The 25,474-nt window shown below is 30.7% G+C and overlaps 1 protein-coding gene across 1 annotated transcript in view; it reads left to right on the top strand.

The window, feature by feature from the left end:
- Window positions 1-24,352, top strand: part of LOC107456108 (retinaldehyde-binding protein 1) — a 41,875-nt gene extending 17,523 nt beyond the window's left edge. The window contains exons 2-6 of the mRNA XM_071184929.1: window positions 1,390-1,565; window positions 9,467-9,712; window positions 15,028-15,218; window positions 20,562-20,672; window positions 23,819-24,352. Coding sequence (XP_071041030.1) covers window positions 1,406-1,565; window positions 9,467-9,712; window positions 15,028-15,218; window positions 20,562-20,672; window positions 23,819-23,992 — 882 coding nt within the window. The 5' untranslated portion in view covers window positions 1,390-1,405 and the 3' untranslated portion in view covers window positions 23,993-24,352. The remainder of the gene's footprint in view (window positions 1-1,389; window positions 1,566-9,466; window positions 9,713-15,027; window positions 15,219-20,561; window positions 20,673-23,818) is intronic.
- The last annotated feature ends 1,122 nt before the right edge of the window (window positions 24,353-25,474 follow it).

Genomic DNA, 25,474 nt, shown 5'->3' on the forward strand with positions numbered 1-25,474 from the left:
TTACTGGTGAGTTTAAGCATTAAAAATTAAATTAAATTAAATTAAAACGGTCTTAATATAGATTGTAAGACAGTGTATTGGCAAACTTTGTTGGGAAAAAGTGTTATGCCATTATGTATTTTATTCCTTTCCCCTCACTAGATCATTCAAGCATTAAAAATTAAATTTATTTAAATTAAAACGGTTTGAGAAAAATTCAATATTGATTGCCAGACAATGTATTGATAAGCATTGTTGACATAAAGTGTTATGCCATAGCGTATTCCAAAGGTCTCAGATAATGCTTTGATATTAACAAAAGCATGTAAATGTAATTTTTTATATTGAAGGAAAGAAGCTTTGTTTACTTTCGTTCCTTGGATAATGCTTTGGTAAAAAGTAACTTAGATTTTCTTTATAAATTGTGCTGAATAAATAATCGTGCTAATTATGCTCTTTTAGCAAGAAAAAAATGCAGCATTCATTTTTAGGATTTTCCCCGAAATTTTTGTTGTTAAATGATTTTATAATTCAAAAGAGTTTTAAGTCCGGAAAGCTTTTTTTTAAAACCTTTTTCAACAATTTTTATTAGCTAAAAGCTAAACATTTCCACATAAAAATATATTTAAAATTAAAATGAGTTATTACCCCCTTTATCTTTATTGCTTTATTTTAATAGATTAGATTAATTTATATTTTTAAATTCATAATACTTCTAAGAGCTAGTTTATTTTTTAAAAAAATTACCATAACTTTTTTTTCTCTGGATTTTGTCACTTCTGTCTCTGTCAGCACTGTCCCCTTTAAAATATGTTTTAAATATTTTATTCTTCTTCAATATTTATATAAAAATTAATTGCTTCAAGATGTTAAATGTTATTTACTAGAACAATAGCTATATTTTTACCTGTCTTTACGAAATTAGTTGGCTAGAGCCCAAATTAATTCCTAAGTGTTTTTTAAGTAGTCTCAGCTGATTACTAATTTGACTAGGTGTGGTGGATTTTACTCGTATGACTTGTTTTTTCCGGTAATTAATATGGAAAAAATTGCTTGAAATTGCTTGGAAAAATTTTTACCTCCTAAAATAGGAAGTTGTTAGGATAAATATAGATTCCGTGTTTTTGGAAATATGCTGTTGCGATGGCTGATCAGGTGACATCGTAAACATCGCGCGCACGTCAGAAAAAAACTCATCACGCATTCACAGAGTGCATTATTTATTATTAAATAGCCCAAACGTATTTATTAACACGCTTAAAGTTAATTCTTCCAATCTTCATGTACCAAGATTTTAATAGATAATGCGTCTTACTCATATAAGTGTTCCAAACATTGTTAAATAAAGTTTGGGCATATTCTAGTAAATGCCTTAATTGCTAAGTGTTTACCTTTTGACTATATTATTAGGTAAAAACTACCAACTATGGAAAATAGCTACGACAGTATGATGGCAGCTAAAGGCTTTTTGCCTTACCGGATGGGTTACCTGACAGATTGGATGGTGGAAAAAGCAAAAGAAGAATTAAATGAAACTGAAGAAATTCGTGAACAGGCTCTTGCAGAATTAAAGAGATTGATAGCTGGTAAGATGATGAAGAATTTTGTACATTTTGACACGCTGAATGCCATGGGGGTCACCGGTTACCGGCGAAGCCAAGATTATTTGAAACACATAATCTTCGTAAATTTTTAATATTTTTATATTATTATCGTTACTAAAATGGTTTAAAGAAATTAATGCAATATAGAACACACAAAAATAGTTTTATTTATATACACAGAGATGCCAACTTGCTCCGGACAGCGAATAAATATTTTCTAGTGGTAGTTTATCAATTGTGATTCTTGGTTTAATAAATTCAATTTAGTAGATTTTTATCCACCACAATTTCTAAACAATTCGTAGTCTTATATTATTCACCACTTTTTTTCAGATATGTCGTGCTAAACCTTTTAAAAAACCAGCAAAATATGTCAAATTTGAAAATTTAGTTTGTATATATTTACCGTTTGGCCAGACGGACAAGCCATGTAAAATTAGTGTGGCATTCAACGTGATAAAAGGGTGTCTCAAAAAATATTACGACTGATTTTTAGGCCCGATAGGACGCATAAGAATGGTGCATCATGCGGATGAAATTCCATGTCAGGAAACGTCAGAGAAGGTAGTAGCAGAGGTTGAAGATCTTACTTACCAGACTCTTGCATTGAACTCAAAAAATTACTTTTATTAAAGTCAGGGCTGCCAACTCCAAAGTAATTGATGTCTACGATATTTAATACGTTCACGCCGGGGTGACCCACTGGTGGGTCACGCTAGATTGTCTCATCTTGGCAGCGCACCGGAGTAAAAACTTGTAACAATAAATTTCATTTTTTAGTTTTTTTCCGGGAATAATAAAAATCCATAACTACCAATTGTTTTTAACGGATGCAATTTTTATATTGAATTGCTTCTTCAGACCCGCCCAGGCCATCAAAACCACAGACAAAGCAACTAGGTTCCTTCTGTTATTCAAGGAAATGCAACAGCTTCTCAAGGATCCAGATCTTCAGAATCTACTTAGATCTCTGCTCACAGAAAAGACGTTGAGGCGGAGTTCACCCCACCAAGCCGCGCCCATCAAGACATCCACAGCCCCACTGTGGAACACCTACACCCTTATAGACAATATTCCAGGTGCCCACGGGCACAATCTTCGATGAAAGAGTCAATTGTCCGCTTCGCGGACAGGCACTCTGAATCACACCTTAGTTTAAGTTCAAGATGAATTTCCTTGCAGTGAACTGTTATTGTTGAGAATAGTTTAACTCCTCCCGAATATTATCTAATATTAAAATAGTTCATCTACCAGTATTTTAACTTTTCCCGGCGTGAACGTGTTAGAGAATTAATAATTAGCTGGCAAGTTTGCCAGTCGTGTGACTAAAACATATCTGCCTTTTTTATCCGAAATTTTTTTTTATAAATTTTATTTTTACATCTGCAGTGTTCGTAAATTTTATGCTTCTTTTTCCATAAGGCTCCTTTTTCCATATCTTGAATTTAATACTTCCAATTATGAAAATCATTCTTAAGAAGAATATTACTTATTTCTTAGGAGCATTCACATTCTTAGGAAGATAGATTAGATTCTTAGATCACATACTTAGATATTTAATTTTCACCGACAAAATTTTAATACCGGGATACATCCCTAGATTAGACCAAGTTTATTTTTTTCTGTTTTCTATCATTTTATATTCAAAAGATCGTTATATTTCGACTTCAAATCCAAATAAAATCATTTTATTAAGGTAGATTGTTTCTTCTAAATAAATTATAATGGTAAACTGCTTGAATGAAAAATTCTGCACAAAAACGTTAAAAAAGTCACTTATTTTGCCTTTACTTGGCCTACAGTGATTTTACATGTGCCATGCAGGATTTCATGCAAGTTCTCCAAAACCTTCATTTTTTCCTGTAATTCTTTCATATTTTACTTTTATATATACTTATATCTATATTTAATACTTCTTTACATCTATATTTCTTTAAACTTTTTCTGATACAATTAAATATGTACCCAATTTAAAGTTGGTTTTTTGTTTCAATTGCTTAAACTTTAAGAGTTTTTCTGAAGCATTAGAGCAGAATTTTCAAATAATTTTACAAGACTATGTATATAAACCTGTAAAGAATAATATTTCCTGACTATTTGAATTATAAAATTAAGTTATTATTATAAAATGTATTTAAATTTTAAGGAAGAAAATATAGCTCACACAAATGGCATCTGCAGAAATCGTTATAAATTTTTTCGCTGTCATTCAGTAAATCAAATTTTATTTCAAATTATTTAATTATAGTTTCTTTTTCTTATTCTTTTCACGTGTCAGGGTCACACGAGCACTTAACAGTTAATTCAGAGTATCTTTAACAATTTTCAAAAATAGCATAACTATGCCTAAATTTGTTTTTAAAATTAATATTTTTGAGATTATCTTATTTATTAATTTTTTTGTGATTATCTTATTTTTTATTAATAATAGATGTCACTGACCTATAATATACCATATAAATAAAATTCTTTAGAGATTATTATTTTTCTCATGTTAAGTATAATTTAGTCTAATTAACATTGCATGGAAATTTTTAAATATATTTCTGAGTTTTTAAAATTTCGGTACGTATATTAAACACTGTATTAATTGTGTGTAATGCAAAAAAAAAACCCTTTACAACAGCTTAAGAGAATCGGCTCAAGCTTTTCCTAATGCAAAAAAACTGCAAAAGCTACAGTGTTGTGAAGATAAATTAGCTAGAAAAAACCTGCAACTTTTATAATTGTTAAAAACCTTTATCAAAGCTGCAGCTTTTATGTAGGTATACTTTTTTACCTGAACCTAAGCTGCAGCTTTTGTAAAGGTTTTTGTCTCAAGGAAAGCTTGTGCCGATTCACTTTTGTAAAGGTTTTGTACAGAATTTATTTACTTAGGCTGCAACTTTTTTTCTTTTTTGAAAAATGGAATCATTTTTTTAGATGAACACTAGGCAAAAAGAGGTTAAATACGCAGGGCTAAAACTTCGTTATTTGCAAACCATTTTATGGAGTTACAGACAGTCAAAATTTAAAGCTTTCAGAATTTTGGATAATTTTGTGAAAATTTTGAAAGCTTCACATTGACAGAACTGGAACAAGGAGGCTTTTTTTAAAATTAATTTTTGAATTATTCACATTCAGTGGTAAATAAAATAACTTTAAATCAAATACTAAATATGATACTAAATTAATACTAAATGAAGACATTTATGCCAGCGATTCTCAACCTGTGGGGCGCGCCCCCCTAGGGGGGCGCGAGCACACCAGAGGGGTGGCGCGAGAATATTCAAGAGAAAATATTATTTAAAAAAATTGACTAACTGGATGAAAGGAAAGCACACATATACATAGAAAACAAAATACATTTTGACATACTTAATAACTTAAAGTGAAACAACTTATTAAATCAAAATTTAAGGTGGGGAGCCAAGGGTGGCTTGGCCTTAAGGATTTTTTTAAAATAATTTTCTGATTAAGTCTGTGTATCTGAATTTTTTCTGTAACATCTTTCACCTATCTCTAATATATATCACGTATACTTTTAATTGTAAAATAAAATTTTAGCTTCTGCACCTAAGGTTTCGCACAGGTTCCAAAGGTGAGCCATGTTTTGAAATCACTTTTTCACTTACTCAAATTATCTTTAGAAAAAACACTTGGACTGGCAAACTTCTTTTAAAAAGGCACTTTAAGTGTCTTGCTGGTAGGAACAAGTTTCCCGACTTTAAAAAAGATTTGTTTTCAGACTGTGTAATTTGTTTATTGATTTTACTTTGATAGTTCTTGCGTGAAGTCACTAGCGATTCTTTTGAGTTCACTCATTAGAATTAATCAAGAATTGCTGAGTTAATTTTTTCAAAAGGATTAACTAACAAGTAAAAGTTAAATAACCATAGAGTTAACTAACTAAACCCATAACTAATCTAAAAATACCCAAATTTGCAAGAAAATACCAGAATCTACCACAAAAACACTCATAACTACCACAAAAATAAAAAAAATACATGAAAAATGACTTTAAAATGCAAACAAAACAAAACACTTGAAACAAAATATCGCCAAATCTACTAAAGTGCAGAGAACGTCAAAATATTATAAAAATTTAAAAAATACCAAAGTTCCACATTTGCTTAAAATGAAATAAATCAATTGGAATTTAATTCAAGCATTCCTTTTTGAGAAATAATATGCTACGTAATGATTTATAATTAACTCTTTTATAGATTTCACGTTTGCTTCCGAAGGTGGCCCGAGTGTCGCGCCACTTGGGAACATACATAAGGTCTCTCTTACCATTTGCACGACATAAAACTATTAATCTGATAGATTAATTCGAATTAAAGTAATGTGGTTAAAGAAAAAGAAATAAACTTTCAGAAAACATATTATAACTCAAAGTTCTAAGAATTTAAACACATTATCTTCTCACCTGGAAATTAGAACGACAACTGCAAATAATTAAATCACTTCATACAATGGATGCCATTCAAGGAAATATCTTCCAATTCAGCCTCGTGCACCTCAGGTATAAGATTTACAATGCAGAAGGGACATCTTATGATTCAAAATAAATATCATTTTACTTTGGGGGGGGGGGCTACGTTAGGAGCACTGGCCACCTTTGGCTTACCCACCTTACTTAATCAAACATAATAAATTTTTAAAAAAAATTAATAATTTTTAGTGACTTCCTTGGGCCTGTCCTGAGAGCAAAGTTTTTTGAGGTGAGGCTTAATATTAGAGATAGCCACTGTCAGTCCTGTTTCTATATTTAGTCGTGATCTATATTTTGTCTTCAAAGAAGCTACAGCAGAAAATCCAGTTTCACAAAGGTAGGATATTGAAAACGGTAATAGAATGCGAAATGCCCTTTGTTTCAGTGCAGAAAAATCCTCCTCCTGCCAAAATTCAAATAGTGATTTCTTACTAAATTGCATTTCAGTTTCGCCACTTGTCGTGAAGTCTATGAATTTTTCTTCCTCATCAATTGAGAGTCCTTCGGGAGTCTTATGAAATGGATTCCTAACCCACTCGTAACTTGTTAGCAGTTTGTCATGAGCAGGAAAATATTTTTCAAAATTCTTTGCCAGAATGGCTAAATGATTTTCAATGGTTACAAACGTAACTTTCATATATTCTTCAGCCTTATAAATTTTTGTACAATTATCCACATTTGCAAACATTGTTAGGTTTTTTTGCTTTAAATTTCTGCCCCACAATTCTAATTTTCTACAAAAAGCATTATCTTCATCACTCGTATCCAACATATGTGTATTTGCTCCTTGGAGTTTAAGATTCAAGTTATTTAATTTCTCGAATATGACGACCAAGTATCTCAATTTCATCACAAATAAACTATAGTGTAAATTCCCGGTTTCCGGTCTGTTATCTTCTAAGAAAATGACGATTTCTTCTCTTAATTCATGAGCACGTTGCAAAAATTTCTCATGTGATAAACATCTTGCCTCACATTTAAATAGTAACTCTGAATGTACTGAACCCATGTCATTACAAAGAGCAGAAAAGATTCTCGGTCTCAGGGTTCTCATTTTTATATAATTTGAAATGGTTACAACCGCAGTTAATACAATATTTAAACCAGGACGTATTTCTTTCGAACCCAAAGCTTCTCTGTGGATCATGCAATGTGTCCAGACGCATTGAGGCGATTTTTGTTTTACTAGTGCTTGTATACTTTCGAACCTTCCGGATATTAAGCAAGCATATTCCAATGCATATTCCAGTGCATATTCCGATGCAATTTTTGCATTCTGTGTTTGCATCATTTATAACATCATTTAAAATAGCAAATAATGCTAGCGCTGTTGTTTTGAGTTCTATTGATTTGCAGAAAAGTAGTTCTACTACTGACATATTATCACAAAATCAAACATAGGCAATAAAATGAGCATCTTTATTAATATCTCTTGCTTCAAAGTTTATTGAAAAAATTTTGTCACGCAACATCTAGAAAAGCTGACACTACATTTTCAGCTGTATCACCAATTCGACGAGCAACAGTATCATTTGAAAGAGGTATAGACTGTAATTATTTTGAAAAATTAACTCCAAACATAGTTTCTACAATCTCAATTGCTGCTGATTTTTACTTTACTTTTGTTTTGATAGTTAGTTAAAAATAATTTAAAGACGGAATTGAAAATACTCAATATACATTATTGTTGCATACATTTTACTGCAAGTGGGGGGCGCGATGAAAATTATGATTGAAAACTGGGCCGTGAATACTGAAAGGTTGAGAAACGCTGATTTATGCATTAAAACATACAATTTTTCTACTACAAGAAGAAATTTTCAGTGTCGACAGTTTGCAACCCTTTACGTCTTCGAGACGAGCGAGTCATATATGATTTGTCAGGGAGTCGATAATCAGGGTAAAAAAGATAAAACTGGTAGCCAAACTAATTTTATAGCTTTTTATTTTGGGGATGGGTAATAGTAGTTTGCTTTATTTAATTCACCACTACTTAGTTCGAATTATAATTTGTATAGTTACACTTTTTACACATAAGGATTGGATGTGTCAGATTTAAAGTGACGGCAAAAATAAGTCTGTCAAATTAGCTGGGCCCAAATTTAAGCTACCGCTTTTTATTTTTTACTCTCCTATTTCTTATTCCGTACGAATACAATTATGACTTGCCCCTGCCGAAAAGGTTAACACGTTGAGCGCCGCTTCAGCCATCGGTGGTTGACACTGAAATTACATTTCGGTCATGTCAACCACCGGTGGCTGACACTGAAATTTCATTTAGGCAGCTTCTGCCACCGTTTGCTGACACTGACCTTTCACACAGGCCGCGAAAAACAGCTGGCTGACAGCGTATAACATGATATAGAACTATAAAATTTACACTATTTTATGGAATTGCAGAAAATTTATTCAAAATTTACTTAATTGTTGTGATTCTTGGTTTAATAAATTCAATTCAGTGGATTTTTATTCACCACTATTTTTAAACAATTCGTAGACATATAAAATTCACCACTTTTTCCAGATTAAGTCAAGCTAAGCCTTTTATAAACTAGCAAACTCTGTCTATATTTGCAATTTTAGTTTGTAGTTATTTACCGTGCGGCCAGACGAGCAAGTCATGTAAAATTAGCGTGGCATTCAACGTGTTAATACGTATATCTCAGAAATAACTTTTCCCACTGTAATGATTTTGACTTGATTCTGCTGACTTGCTTACATCTTGGCCTGTTGAATTTGATTAAATCTTGACAATTGCATTGCAGAGGAAAGAAATCTGGATATTTGGACTGATGACTCTTACTTGTTGCAATTTCTACGAGCAAGAAAATTCGATACAGATAGGGCGATGGAACTTGTACGCAATTTCTACACAATGCTCAAGAATTATCNCGAGAGTTTCTTCAAAGGAGTGAACCAGCCCTTCTATTCTCTTTAGCCCTGGCTTCTGCCACCGTTTGCTGACACTGACCTTTCACATAGGCCGCGAAAAACAGCTGGCTGACAGCGTATAACATGATATAGAACTATAAAATTTACACTCTTTTATGGAATTGCAGAAAATTTATTCAAAATTCACTTAATTGTTGTGATTCTTGGTTTAATAAATTCAATTCAGTGGATTTTTATTCACCACTATTTTTAAACAATTCGTAGGCATATAAAATTCACCACTTTTTTCAGATTAAGTCAAGCTAAACCTTTTATAAACTAGCAAACTCTGTCTATATTTGCAATTTTAGTTTATAGTTATTTACCGTGCGGCCAGACGAGCAAGTCATTCAGCGTGTTAATACGTATATCTCAGAAATAACTTTTCCCACTGTAATGATTTTGACTTGATTCTGCTGACTTGCTTACATCTTGGCCTGTTGAATTTGATTAAATCTTGACAATTGCATTGCAGAGGAAAGAAATCTGGATATTTGGACTGATGACTCTTACTTGTTGCAATTTCTACGAGCAAGAAAATTCGATACAGATAGGGCGATGGAACTTGTACGCAATTTCTACACAATGCTCAAGAATTATCCTGATGTTTATAAAAGGGATCAAGATCCTGAGGAATTAAATATTTTGTCGGAGAGTGATTGTGGAGGGGCTTATCCCTATAGGCACAAGGATGGGGGCATAGTCTATTTTTTGAACGCCGGTGAGTATGAGCCTTATTGTTATTTATACTTTTTTTGATGTCCTACACGTTTAGAGGAGAGACCTTAAATACCTGAACCGTCGTAGTTTCGGGAATAGAGAGTTCGCCTTCCATTGTGATTCCCCAGACTCGAATCCCTGCCATGGCTGGAAAAAGGGATCATGGGTTAGAATCTCTCTACCATTGAGCTAACAGTGGGCAGTTTCGGCGGTTTCTTTTCCATTCCATGTAACTCAAATCCGGGACAGTTAATAAAATAAGCCCTCCACGAAGGCTATAGTTTGCCCCAATGCTTGATACAGGAATTCCACTGTCTTCTGGGTTGGGTTCAAAATTACCAGGTTCATTGATAGTCGTGAACTCAGAATTGGATTGGAGGTTAAAAACCGGTTATAATGGAAAAAAAAACCTCATCCTTTTTTGGGCAATTTTTTTTAGTGGTAGCATAGTTAATGTTATAACTTTAAGCTTTCAGTTCAGTAAGTCTTATTTAAAGGTATTTAGCCTAGCAATATGCATAAATAAATAAAACCTATAGTTGAATTCCATGCCAACTGAAACCAGTAGTAGAATTCCAAGCGTAACAGAGGGGAAATTAAACAGGTATTTTATTATAAAAAATGTATTAAATATATGTGAAGACAAAAAATTGTGCAATAATATGTTATTTTAAGGTGCAATGTTTAATTAAATGACATGATATTTCCCTGTAACTATTTGTCAAATTTTCAAAATGTCCCCTCTGTTACATTGCATTTTTTGAAGTTAATAAAAATGTGTAAGCAATTTAAAAAGTCTTATAATAATTTATTTTACCTTGAAATGTGATAATTAAAAAAAAATTGCAAATAATGTTTGGGATGTTCCAAATCACAGAATATAGCGGAAATAACAATGCATGTCAAAAATGTGGGATTTTCTTTGTCCTCTCTGTTACGGACGCTTTTAATTACCTGGCAATTGAATTATGAGACTCCTTTATTGCAAGGTGTCTCATTATTGCGAGGAGTCTCCTTTATGCAATTAAATTAAACATTGCACCTTAAAGTAGCATATTATTGCACATTTTTTTGTTTTCACATATATTTAATACATTTCTTAGGATAAAATACCTAGAGTGGATACCCTTCTGTTACGCTTGGAATTTTACTATATATAAGAAACTTTGGTTCAGTCTTTTCGTGGTAATTAATGTAAATATCACAGATTAAGCATGTATTTCGTGATTTTGAATCACGATTTTGTGTATATATGCTATCATCAATTCTCAATGCTCAATTTCAAATTTCTACTGCAATTAATGTAAATATCACAGTTTAAGCTCGTATTTCATGTATATCTATCTAATCATGGCTGTATTCATTTTTCAATGGCAATTAATGTAAATCTCCGATCAAGTTTGTACATACTTCTAATCATGGTTACTTTATTATAATGTTACCACATTGTTACATAATTCAAAATGTTTTATTCACTGTATATAATTTTCATGATGAATGGGGTAGGGGCCNAAAGTTCAAATTTTAAAAATACTCAAAACCTTAAAATTTAAAATTTGGTAACTGAATTTCATATAGAAGACATTTCAATTCAATAATTATTAAATACAATTTCAATAATTATTAAAATGTTTTCACTGTGGTTGAAAATAATGGAAATAAAATCGCTCCTCTGTTTGAAGGGGACCCTTAACAATTTTTCAATAGGCAGTATTTTTTTAACGTCTGGATAAGGGCGATATTTTGAACTATGGTTTTGATTTCATACACTAATGAAAGGTTCTGATTGATATACTGCAGAAGCAAAGCTGCAGTATGTTCATTTTGCACCTTTACTAGTGAATTATTCCCCTTGCTTTACTTTATTCACATAAAGGTTCATTATTAAAATACATCATTTGACGCTATATTAGTTTATTCACATAAGAAGAGAAAATTGGAGATAACTCTATTCTCCGGTTTTTAAACCAATTGAATTTTTTCAATTCTTAACTTCCATTTTCTTTGTGTCACGAACCTTGATCAATGTCACAGAACTGTCAAAGTATCAGGGCTTTTAGAGATTTCGCTAATAAGAAACTTGTATATAATAAATAATTTCTTATTGTCAAAATATCAAACTTAATATTATTTTAATTTAAATTCCCTAAAATAATGCGTAAATCATTTATGGGTCATTCTCACTGAAAAGGTATAAATAGACTAAAAATTTTTCTTAAATTAAAGTAATTAAAAAGTGACAAAAATTACATAAATACTTTTATTTATTTTTGTTATATGTCCTTATAATAATGGTCAAGTTTTCTATTTTATTTAAAATATTTTAAATTCTGCCTTGTCCACGGAGGAGATGTAATAGTCAACGGAGCAGACATTTTATGTTATAAAATATAAAATATCAATGAAGACTAATTCATTAATTATTCGGTACAACTGATATGAGTTTAACATTAATAAGTAAATAATAAAATATTTCATTATTAGAGATAGAGCTACTTCCGATTAATCATGCTGCTATGAAAGGAAACATCCATTTTAACCTAGGTGTACACTTTTTTAAGTAACTCTTACTGAATATTGATAAATTAAAATGTATAGACTATTGAAATAAAAATTCAGACTCCACATGAAAGTTGAGCGTACTCTTTTATGAACATTTTATGCAAGCTGAACATACTGTCATCCAAATAGCGTTTTTGTTTTTTCTCTTTTCTTCTTGTTTCTTTTTTCCCTGGGCCCAAACGGCTTGCTCTATCAATTTCTAGAAATTTAAGTACATTTAGTCACGATTTTTCTGTTAAATCTTTTTCTGATATAGATTTTAAGATTTCTTGCTCTCAATTTTTTTTTACTTTCTTCAAACAATATAGGGTTTTCTTTTAATTTCTGTCTAGCTTGTCTCATACTAAGTTTTTTCTGTTCCCTTCTCGTTTGTATTTGAACATTTGATTGCTTTCTTTTCGTACATTTTGGTTTTGCCATTTTTTTCCTAAAATTTGAAGAGAAAAATTTTTTTAAACATCACAGAAATTATTTAGAAAAATTGATACCAGCATACCGTATATCCCGGTATATACAAGTCGATCCCTCTTTTTAATAGCTGGATAGTAAATTTCTGTTATGTCGGGGGTATATCGTTCGTTCGTTGTAGTGGAACTGGGCGTCTGAGGCCTTACGGCCCTTTTTATTAGGGGTATAATATTTGCTGAAAGCCCTTTATAGCAAGATGGAAGAGAGAAAAAACTGGTAGGAAAGACATTTCATTCTAGCATTTTCTATGAGAAAATTAAAATTACTTTTAAGATTTCTTCTATAATTTTTTCATGTATATAAAAGTGCTTCTTTTTCAAGATAAAGTAGATATTGTTAAATAGTTTTAAGTAAACTCCTCCCGAAAACTAGCTATAACAGTAATGGTTTTACTACTAGTCTTTCCTCTTTTCTGTCTCGCTTTCCCCCATGGGTATAATTCGAGAAAATTCGAGAAATTCCATTTTAAAAAATTGCTAAAATTAAAAAAAAAAAGAAAAAAATTAGGTAATAATTAAGATGAGCATGCAGTAGAATCCATTGCTGAGTGGGATCCGTATGACGATTCTGCTAGCATTAATAAATACGACACAGTTCTGAAATCGAGCAGTTCAAATAGAAAACGGTATTTTAATTTATTTGACTTAAATTTCTTACATTAAAAGTTTCAAACTACACTTGGTAACATTTAATCTAGTACTCTCTCCTGTTTGTTACCTACGACATATTTCCAGCTCCACCTTATAAATTAACATTTTAGAAAAGCTAAATAAATGTTTTGCAAAAAAAGGAAAACAGTTCTTTCTTAGAGCAAAACAAGTAAAATTGAAAAGTCCTAATAATTAAGCTTAAAGTAAGTGAATTTAACATAATATTTAGTTAAAAAGCATAAAAAATTAAGTTGAAGTCTAGAACTAGTTAGAATGTCGTAAAAAAATTACGGTAAATCGCAATTCCATGGTCTGTAAAAAGCTCTACGTCGTATTTTTTACTTTACGTTCAACAGTTAATAAATCTTTTTTTTTTATCCCATCGTACTCTTCATAATTTAAAATTTCTAAGTTGTATAGTTTATGCACAGTATGTAACTTAAAAATCATGCAAAATAAAAAAAACACTTAAAATTGCAATAACATTCGAACAAATTGGGGGAATTTTTACAAAAAAAAAAAAAAAAAACAAAAGAAAAAAANACTCGACTCTACAAAATAGCCCTTTCAGCACGTCAAAATTTAACTATGTAGTTGCAATTCAGTGATCTGCAAAGCGGACCGCATGGTGTTTTTCACTAAAAGTTTAACAGATGAATTTAACTTTTAGTTTAACAGTTCCTCAGCAACTATCAATTTTTATTTTTCTTCATCGTATTTCATCTATATTTATCTACATACCTTCATTATATCAAATTATAGTCCTATAGTTTTTACGCAGAAAAACGAATTTTAACGAAAAGTTGAACACTTAAAATGTCTGTGAGGGCGACAGCGTCGCTAGCAATTTTTTAATATAGAGAGAAAGGCTTGGCCTTCCATTTGTTGTCAAAAATTTAAGAATCTGAATCAGCACAGCAAAGCCATGATCTATTCAAATGGAGCAGATGCATTATTTTTAATCATTGTAATAAGAACGACGGTGGTTCAGGGGATGGAGCGTTCACCTTCCAATAAGGTGAACCGGGTTTGAATACCAGCTATGCTTAATTGATACGAATTCCGTACCCGGCTCGCACCGACCACAGTGTTGGCGTAAAATATCCTCAGTGGTGAACCGATCATGGGTTAGAGTTCCCTTGCCGTCTGGCTAACCATGGGAGGTTTTCTCGCTTTCCCTCTCCATGTAACGCAAATGCTGGTTAGTTCCATCAAAAAGTCCTCCATGAAGACAAATTTCTTCCTATACTTGATCTAGTAATTCCTTTGTTTTCTGGTTTGTGTTCAAAAATTTCAAGGCTGGAGTAACATTCAAGGCCGGAGTTGAACATTAGTAGACGTAAACTCAAACATTAGATCCTCTGTTCGTCGAGGGTTATAAAATCATTGTATTAATTACGAAAATTGGTGTCATTTGGGAATCAAGGCCTCCGGATTTCCCTAGAAAGTCACTACTTTTAGGATTCGTTCTCTTTTGTTTACTTCTTCTTGAAAAAAAGCATTAATGCTGAAAAAAAGAGCAGTTATTTTTATAGCTTTGTTGTTAATGTTTTCTGAAATTTTTTTTTGTGACACTGTAAAACATATTTGTTTTCTTTTTCTCATTGATACATTTTTACATTCTCTTATATTACAGCCAAATGGGATCCTGACGAAATTTCAACTGACTTAGCTATGATGGGCTTCACCGGTGTGACACTAGCTATTGCAGAAGACCCAGCGACTCAAGTTTGTGGAGTTCATTTCATATTTAATGCTCAATATAGACTGAAGCATCTACGTGCAATTGGTGTGAAAACAGTTAAGTTGATTTCAGAAATATTTAGAGTAAGTAGTGATTTTTATAGAACTACTAAAAATTTGTATCTATTATCTCCCCAGCAACTGCCAGCTGCCGAAGAAGAAAATTTTAAATCAACCCATTAAATGACGGGTTTCGTGTTCCGAAAACAATGTTTGAAGTTTGGGAGAAATTCAGCACAACAAAGACTCAATATCATAACTGAGTCTCCGAATTGAAGAGTATGTTAAAGGATCTTAATAATAACAAAGGATCTTAATAATAATGAAGGATCTTAATATTAATAAAGGATCTTAATATTAATAAAGGATGTTAATAATAATAAAGGATCTCAATAATAATAAAGGATCTTAATAATAATAAAGGATCTTAATAATAATAAAGGATCCTAATAATAGTAAAGGATCTTAATAATAATAAAGGATCTTAATATTAATAAAGGATCTTAATAATAATAAAGGATCTTCAAATTAATAAAGGATCACAGAAATTATTTAGAAAAATTGATACCAGCATACCGTATATCCCGGTATATATAAGTCGATCCCTCTTTTTAACAGCTGGATAGTAAATTTCTGTTATGTCGGGGGTATATCGTTCGTTCGTTGTAGTGGAACTGGGCGTCTGAGGCCTTACGGCCCTTTTTNAATAATAATAAAGGATCTTAATAGAATAATAAAGGATTTTAATAATTATAAAGGATCTTAATAATAAAGGATCTTAATAGAATAATAAAGGATTTTAATAATAATAAAGGATCTTCATAATAGAATAATAAAGATTTTTTATTTTATTTTTGTCATAGCTATAGGTCATTAATTTATCTTGCTAAGCCTTTAAATTTCCCAGAATGAAGATATTAAAGTTTAAACGTAGAATGTTTTCGGGGTGAAAAAAAATTCGTGCGAAACAATCAACTTTAAACGTAGAAAGTTTTTATTTAGACAGCATATTAGGGTGCCAGGAATTCGAGCGGTCAAACGGATGAAAGTTTTATTTAAGAGTCGCCTCTAACAACTTAATAAGTAGCATGATAAGATATGATGCCATAAATGCATAGCAATTATACTCCGGCTTATACCCGGTACTTAGTTAATCATTCGCGACTACATATAATTCTGTTCTATTTCATTATCAAATTATATAAATCTGCTTTCAAAACAATTTAAAAGCTTTTAAAAGTTAAACACGTCTTAAAGACATTTAATTGGTTCTATCGTTTACGATATATATCACAGAATTATTAAAAAAAAGGTTATAGTTTCGAAGTTTTACTGGAATCCTTGACTTGGCGACACATTTCGATAAATATGGAAAACATTCGTCGTGGAAAAAGAAACAACAGTATGACGTTGCAATAAGAGCATTGGATTTGATTGGACCACTATAAATGGTGCGTCTTATCCTGACACACCTTTAACAAATCAAATGTGAGATAAGGAACTTTTACTTTTGTTTCACGGTAGACGAAAGTCGTCTGCAAGAAACATGTTTTTATTATTCTTTCTTCAGTTTCTTTAAATGCGAATAGGAAGATGTATATTTGTTACGATATGACTTTTATTACTTGTTAATTGATTATTCATTAAGTTTTGTTTTCCTCACTTCACACGATTTAAGCTAAAAGAAGGCTGTTCAACGTTATTTCAAGAGTTGGTTTTGCTGTTATACGTCCGCGCTAGGAGCATGGCATTCATTTGGTATACACTTAGACGCAAACAGGCTCTCTCCTTAGGGATTATGGTTTTTTCTAAGCTTGCAACAGAGAATAGTATTAGACGTATCTCTTACATACTCATTTCTGTAGCGTTTCAATGATAATTTTTACATAAAACTGTGATGTACGATTTTACTCAAAATAACACTTTTATTTATTTATTTTTTAAAGTTGTAAATTACGGTTTCGTTGAAAGTTACATAAATTTTACATTTTAGTGAAGTTAGGTTAAGACTTAGTATCAGATTGAGCATTCGAGAAATAAATTAAAAAAAGATTCTAAGCAACATTTTTGAAATTAAAAAAGTTTTTATTTTTGGCACATCTTCCTTCATTCATTCTGTTTCGTAGGCTATCAATTTATTTTGACAAGTCATTTAATTTCGCCGATTTCAAAATCTTAAGTTACTCAGGGGAAGTCGTGTTCATTCTGTTTTTTAGGTTATCAATTTGTTTTGACAAGTCTTCTAATTTTGCAGATTACAAAATATTAAGTTACTCAGGGGAAGTCGTGTTCATTGTGTTTTGTAGGTTGTCAATTTTTTTTGTTGACAATTCTTCTAATTTTGCAGATTTCAAAATATTAAGTTACTAAGGGGAAGTCGTGCTCGTTCTGTTTTGTGGATTATCAATTTGTTTTGACAAGTCTTCTAATTTTGAAGATTTTAAAATATTAAGTTACTCAGGGGAAGTCGTGTTCATTGTGTTTTGTAGGTTGTCAATTTTTTTTGTTGACAAATCTTCTAATTTTGCAGATTTCAAAATATTAAGTTACTAAGGGGAAGTCGTGTTCATTCTGTTTTTTGGGTTATCAATTTGTTTTGTCAAGTCTTCTAATTTTGCAGATTACAAAATATTAAGTTGCTCAGGGGAAGTCGTGTTCATTGTGTTTTGCAGGTTGTCAATTTTTTTTGTTGACAAATCTTCTAATTTTGCAGATTTCAAAATATTAAGTTACTAAGGGGAAGTCGTGTTCGTTCTGTTTTGTGGATTATCAATTTGTTTTGACAAGTCTTCTAATTTTGTAGATTACAAAATATTAAGTTACTCAGGGGAAGTCGTGTTCATTGTGGTTTTTAGGTTGTCAATTTTTTTTTGTTGACAAATCTTCTAATTTTGGAGATTTCAAAATATTAAGTTACTAAGGGGAAGTCGTGTTCGTTCTGTTTTGTGGATTATCAATTTGTTTTGACAAGTCTTCTAATTTTGAAGATTTCAAAATATTAAGTTACTAAGGGTAAGTCGGAGTCTTTCTGTTTTGTAGGTTATCAATTTGTTTTGACAAGTCTTCTAATTCTGTAGATTTCAAAATATTAAGTTACAATGGGGAAGCCGTATTTATTCTGTTTTGTAGGTTATCAATTTGTTTTGAAAAGTCTTCTAATTTTGCAGATTTCAGAATATTAAATTACTAAGGGGAAGTAAAGTTTTTTCCGTTTTGTAGGTTATCAATTTGTTTTGACAAGTTTTCTAATTTTGCAGATTTCAAAATATTAAGTTACTAAGGGAAAGTCGTGTTCATTCTGTTTTGTAGGTTATCAATTTGTTTTCAAAAGATTTCCAATTTTGAAGTTTTCAAAATATTAAGTTATTAAAGGGTAGTCGTGCTTTTTCTGGAGAGGGGAGGTTGGTAATTGGTAAAAAACAGTCGGCAGCAAACGCATAAACAATTTTGATGATCCTGAAAGATGCTAAAAGGCCAAGATCTACCAAAGAGCACGACAGTTTAAAAGAATGTTATGTATTGCAGATTTTACTTGTTGAAAGCTTTTGAATAAGAAATGGAGACAAGGTATAATCGTTATTTCAAACAAAATTTCAACTGAATTTCTCAAACAAAACCCTTTTGTCTATCACAGTTTGTCTGCTTGCTTGTTTTTCCCCCTTCATCTTTTGTGCATCCGTACATTTTACAGAATTTCTCTGTATATTTGGTGATATAAGGCTGTTTTTTTTAAAACTATTTTTACTAACTAGTTATTTTTTAAAAATTGTATTCAATTGAAAAACTCTATAATTTTTGTTTACCAAACATTTAGATTACCAAAAATCAAGCCCCGTAGATCATTCTAAAATAAATAATTTATCAAAAGTTACTTCCAGTCAACTTCTAATTATTAATTAATATTAATTATTACAACTTCCTGTTAATTATTTTGAAAAATGTCTAACTTCTTTCGAATAATTATTTAATTACATTAAATTAGGGTTCAGTTGGAATAGGATACTAATTTTTCCTTATAATTGATGAGGGGCCTATTTATTCCGGTGCTTTTTTGCTGTCTTTTTCTCCCGGTGCTTTTATTCAGGTGCTGTAATTTTCCGTTATTCACGTAGACCAATGCAAAGCTCATTTTACCTTGTGGGCTCTGCGAACCATAGATCCTATTCATTAACTTGCTATTCCTAATACAAGGACACTTCGGTGTATTTTCTAAATTGTTGTTAATAATAGAATGACAAATGTATTTAAGTAATTCAGATTGAAATTTCTTCATTAACCACATTTTGCCTTATCGTACTCTAACTCATGTAATTATTAAAAAAATTATCGAACTCCTCTCGAATAATTATTTGATTACATTAAATTCGGGTTCAACTTCTCGGAAGGAATCGGACACTAATTTTTTCTTATAATTAATGAGGTAATTTTCTGTTCTAAAACCCAGAATTATTCTGTTTATCTATAATTTTCTTATAATCAATTTATTCCTGTGCTTCTTTGCATACTTTTTCACCCAGTGCTTCTTTTTCAGTTGCTGTAAGTTTTCATGATTCACGTAGACAAATGCAAAGCTTACTTTACCTTGCAGGCTTTGGAAACCTCAGATCCAATTCATTAACGCTGTTTTTCGAAGTTCTGTCGCCAAAGAAAATTAAAAAAGTCGTAGTTTAAGTGCCTAACCCTTGAAGCAATGCGATGATTATAAACTATTATTATAAACTTGATATAAAGAATTATCTGGGTTTTAGAACAGACAAATAACTTAAATATTTTAAAAGTTCTTAAACTTTTTTAAAAATCACCGATTCGGCGACATTTTTGCACCCAGATGAATGTTATCAAAATCACTGCCTGATTCTCAATTTTTTGCAAATTTTTATGAGCCCAAGTACTGTAGCATAAGTTGGTAAATATTAGAAGACTAGATTTCAAACGCTTTTCATTTATCACACAGCTGCGGCTTTTCTCCATAGTGACCTTTTGCGACATTTTCAGAATAAGCATAGACAGCGCCTTCTTTAGATAACTAACTTGACCTAACAGTTATGAGTAACAGTAGCAAACTCACAGCAGTTATAAAAATAGCATATCATAAAAGGCATAATTTCATATAACGACAGAACCTTCAAAATACAGCCTTAACTATCTTTTATTCAAGGGCACTTCGGTGTATTTTCTAAATTGTTGTTAACAATGCAACGGCAAATCTAGCCGAAATAATTAATTTTGAATAAACTGCTTTGCACATTCTGCTTTATAGCATGTAACTTACGCTAACTCATGTATTTTTTAGCATCTTCATGATTTTGAAGATAATCGTTTGTTCTAAATTTTCAATTATGAAAATGTGTTTAATTAGCTTATGTAATTTCTAAGACTTTAATTTAATATAAACAGCTTTATAAATAATTTTCGTATTTTTTATAGAATACTGTACCCATTCGATTCAAAAGCATCCACATAGTCAATGAATCATCGATTTTTGGATATATTTTCAACATGTTGAAAATCTTTATGACTGATAAAATTAGGAATAGGGTAAGATTTTATGTCTTTATTAAATTAGTTTAAAAAGTTTGAAATTTTGTGAAAATATAAGAAAAAAATCAGGGGAGAGTCGGGTAGCCCCGCCCACTTAAGAAGTATTACTTATATTTCTGTATAATATTGAGTAATAATCAATATTTTTGAATGTTTCTATTGTTTTACCATCTAATTAAATAATGCAGAAGGAATAAACAAAAAAAAAAGAATAGTTTAACTTAAAAAATAGAAATTTAAAAAAATATGTTTTTCAGCTCTTTTCAAAATGTGCCCAGTTACAAAAATTATGTTTTTTGACTGTTTTTTCAGGTGTAAATGAGAGTGATCAATGTATTGACAATAGATAAACCTCATTTATCATTTTAATCACAAAATTATTTTATTTATGACATATTTATATACTTTTAGTGAATTGTACAATTTAATAACAACAATAGTTTTTGTTAAAAATGCATATAACATTCAAATTTGAAGCAATAAAACAATAATCTTTGCAACCGTACATTTATCGACGAAATAAAATTGGGCGGTGATACCCGACTTTCATATGAGCGGGGCTACCCGAAATCCAATTTTTTCGTAAATTTGTAATTACTCGAACAATTTTTCACATATAAACTTCTTTCTTCGTGCAAATTAAACTTAAGATTACATAATTTAATGCTGTATGTATAGAAAAAATTTTTTTTTAGTATTAAAATGAAGTTTAATCGAAACATTCAAACAATTTTTCTTAATTTCATGACTACTGTATTCAACATATTTTCAAAACTATTGTTTACCATGTTAACAGCTGCATAAATACTTGAAACTTCGAAAATAGCCTTTTTGTAATATAACAATTAATGTCCGATAGCCCATTGACTAATACAAAATACTGACTAATACAGCCCATTGACTAATACATTGACAAAATATTCTATACATATGAAATTGACTTTGGGCGGGGCTACCCGACTCTCCCCTAAGTATTTTTAAATCTTTACCTTTGAAATTTCAGAAACATTTTCAATTATACTTATTAAATGATTGTATCTAATTTATTGTACATGCTTCTCAAACAACATAAGTGTAATAAGAATAAATATATTCGACAGACATCAATTTTTACTGTATTTGTTACTGTGAATGACCGAAATTGGTAGTTGTTGACTTCGATCGATGAATGTTGACAATCAATTAGTCGCTTTGGTGAATGTCCGAAATGTATACTAGGTCTAGTTAAGTGGCACTGTCCGGTATACATTTGCCCGGTATGCCCTACATCAATGTTTTGTTAAGGTCAAGCGTCACTGCCCAGTATACATTTAACCGGTACTCCGAACACTGATGGTTCCTCAAATTTATCCTCAGCAGATATGAAAATATCGAATAATTATAATAATATTAACTAATAAATTAATATCAAATCTGATATAACAATGATTCTGAAAACTATTAAAATATCTCACAAGCATATTCATTCATAACATAATGTCTCCCACAGTTAAAAGCAATAAATAAAAATAGCAGAAATTTTTATTATTGAAAAAAAAATACGAAGTTACTTTTCACCATAAAAACCCATTACAGAATTAATTATTAAAATCGAATTGCAAAAAGGCAAATCGAAAACGACTGTTAAAATATCTCATAAGCATATCCATTCATAACATAATGTCTCCCACAGTTAAAAGCAATGAATAAAAATAGTGGAAAGTTTTTATCATGGAAAAAAAAAACACGAAGTTACTTTTCACCATAAAAACCCATTACAGAATTAATTATTAAAAACGAATTACAGAAAGGCAAATCGAAAACGACAATTAAAATATCTCATATGCATATTCATTTATAACATAATGTCTCTCACAATTAAATGCAATGAATAAAAGTAGTAGAAAGTTTTTATCATTGAAAAAGTTAAGAATTTACTTTTTACCATAATAATTTTGTTTTTTTTTTTAAAAATTGTTATAATGTTTTGTTATGTAGCTACTCATTAACATGTAAAAAAGTTTTGTCAATCTGCAAAAATTTGCTGAAAATTTTTGAGGGATAAATAACAGAAATATTCCATTTGTCTACACTTGCCCCATCCACCCGTAATACAAGTGTCTGTTTTGGAAAATGTCAAATTATGACTCTGGAAGATTTCATGTTTTTTTCTTTAAAATAATTTACGACTTCTATAACAGAGATTGTTATAAAGGAAATAAATTTTGTCATTTTTTGTGGGCTTGTTTTACTACGTTAAATTGTGCATAAAAAGAAACATATCATATGTTGATTAGTTTACAAAAGTTAAAATGCATGATAAACTTCACTTTTTGAACCATTTCAAAAAAATTAAAAAGGGCTAAATTCAACCCTTATAAGATTGAAATAAAGTATCTTTTCTGAAAATTTTTATGATTTAAAAGACTTGAAATTACCTAGGTATTAAGAAAGAAACTCAAGGAGCTCGTCAAAAAATATATTAAGATTCGACTGTTAGTTCAAGAAGTCGACTATTTGTTATATACAGTTAAACTTGCAGGAAAAAAACATCTACGGTCGATCTGTAGCCCGTACTGAAAGAGTTATTTTTATTTTTGAATTTAACGTAAATTTTCTTTCGAAATTCTAATTTGTTCGAAAGTTAATGCATATTTAACTGCTTTATCGTGGAATGTTAAAAAATGTTCTGTTTTAAATATTCCACTATTTATTTATTGCTGCAGGAAATATCTTTCTTTATCATATTAGTTTGCGCTGAAGTAGATGTCAAAGAAAACAAAGAGAGAGTATGAAATATTACATGTTGCCAGATATAAATCAGAACATTTATATTGAAATTTTTTAAACTGAAAAATACTTAAAAATTAGGGTGATAAAAATCGTTAACTTTATCAAATCTAGGTAATCATCTATTTCGTTGCGATTAATGCAACAAATTGTTCTTAAATAAAGCTTCAATAATTGTATATTTTGTAAACAAAATATTCAGCGTTTTTATGTAAAATATAGAGATTTAAGAAGAAAAAAGAAGAAAAACAATGAATGAGAAGCAATTACAGAAGTCGGCAAAACGGAACGAGTGTCTTTTTTTTTTTAAAAAAACAAAATTCGTTACAATGTATTTGGTCATCTAAATAATGTATATATTTTCTTACATTTAGATCCACTTTCATGGAAGTGATTTGAAAGAGCTACATAAACACATACCGAAAGAAATTTTGCCTGCTGAATTTCATGGTGATAATATTAACTATTCTGCAAAGGAGTTTTGTAAAAACGAAATCGGCTCATTCCTCAAAAAGTACTGTTTGATGCTCAACAAAGGTTATTTCTGAAATTCAATTCAATTCAGTTAATGTTATTAAAAAAACTTCCAGGCCCACTAGGACCAACATTTTTCTGATTTTGTCTTCATGAGTCTTCATGATCGACTGGCATACTTCCTGTATGCCAGTCGTTCTTAAAAACTTGAGATATCGCAATGACTTAATTGTCATGTTCTAACATGTCATAACGATTGTCATGTTCTTCATTTTCGAATTCATTTGTATGTCATTCTATGTCATTATGCTATGTTAGAACTTATGTCACTTTTTTTTATGTTATGTTGTGTTAGCATGTTATTTTAGAATTTATGTTATTTTTTATGTTAAAACTTATTTTGCTGTGCTAGAATAAAGAAAATTTCAAAGTTATAGATTTTTATTGATGATCATTTCACACAGTCTAATATAACTGAATTTAAGTTGAACTTAAGGGAAAATAAAGATTTCACGATTAAGATTAATATTTTACGATTGATTAAGGTTTTTTTAAAAATTGAGATTAGGAATAGATAAATATTTTACGTTCATCCTTAAATGCATATAGTTGCCAATGGCCTTCGCTCCAGTTCCATTTAATTTTATTTAAAAATCTGAGTATGTGATGAGTGTTAAGATCAAAATTTTACGATTAATTAAGATTTTTTTAAATTAAGATTAAGAATAGATAATGATTTTACGCTAACCCTTAAATCATATAGTGGTAAACCCCTTAAATCATATAACCCGTAAGTCGTATAATGGTCTACATTCCAGTTCCAATTAATTTTGCTTAAAAAATATGAGTGTATGTCTTTTAGAACACAGGTTGATAACCATAGGCAATAAATCGTGTGTGAAAGGGAAAAAAATTATATTATTTTCAGTGGGTAATTGAAATTTTACAGTGGCCTAGGCCAATAGGACCATACGCCGAATACAATGGAACAACAATTTTTAACTTGGCAGCAAGTACATAGAAGTAAAATGTTAAAAATTTTACAGTGACAACGATGGCAAAAAGCCTCTAAAACATAGAAATACATCAGAAAGAAGGTCAAATTTCAGTGGATAAGTCATATTTTGTGGGCACATCCAGGTTGCGAAGGGTTTGCACGGACTGAGTACATACATGCGAGGTTGCTTTGTGTCACAACAAAATTCGCAATTGCTTTGCTATATTTCATATATAATACGAAAATTCCTAAACTAATAAATAACATTGTACCGAGCAAAAGGGTCTGTTTTTAATGGAGATGAATAAAACAGTCTTTAAGACTCTAAAAATTTACAAACCAAATCTTCCAGAAAACACAGCTATTTCTAACACTCAATTACGGCTCAAATAGCAGTGTAGTACAGAACAAAATATCGGCTCTGATGGTACAATGAACTCACTAGAGACTTGCCATCCAGAATACTATTGCTTTGTTCGCCAAGACTATTGCAATCAAAGGCAGACTAATCCTCTCAACTACTCTCATCAGTGAGGCACACTCTTATTTATATAGGCTT

Source organism: Parasteatoda tepidariorum, chromosome 9 (genome assembly GCF_043381705.1).
Source record: "Parasteatoda tepidariorum isolate YZ-2023 chromosome 9, CAS_Ptep_4.0, whole genome shotgun sequence".
Classification (NCBI taxonomy): domain Eukaryota; kingdom Metazoa; phylum Arthropoda; class Arachnida; order Araneae; family Theridiidae; genus Parasteatoda; species Parasteatoda tepidariorum.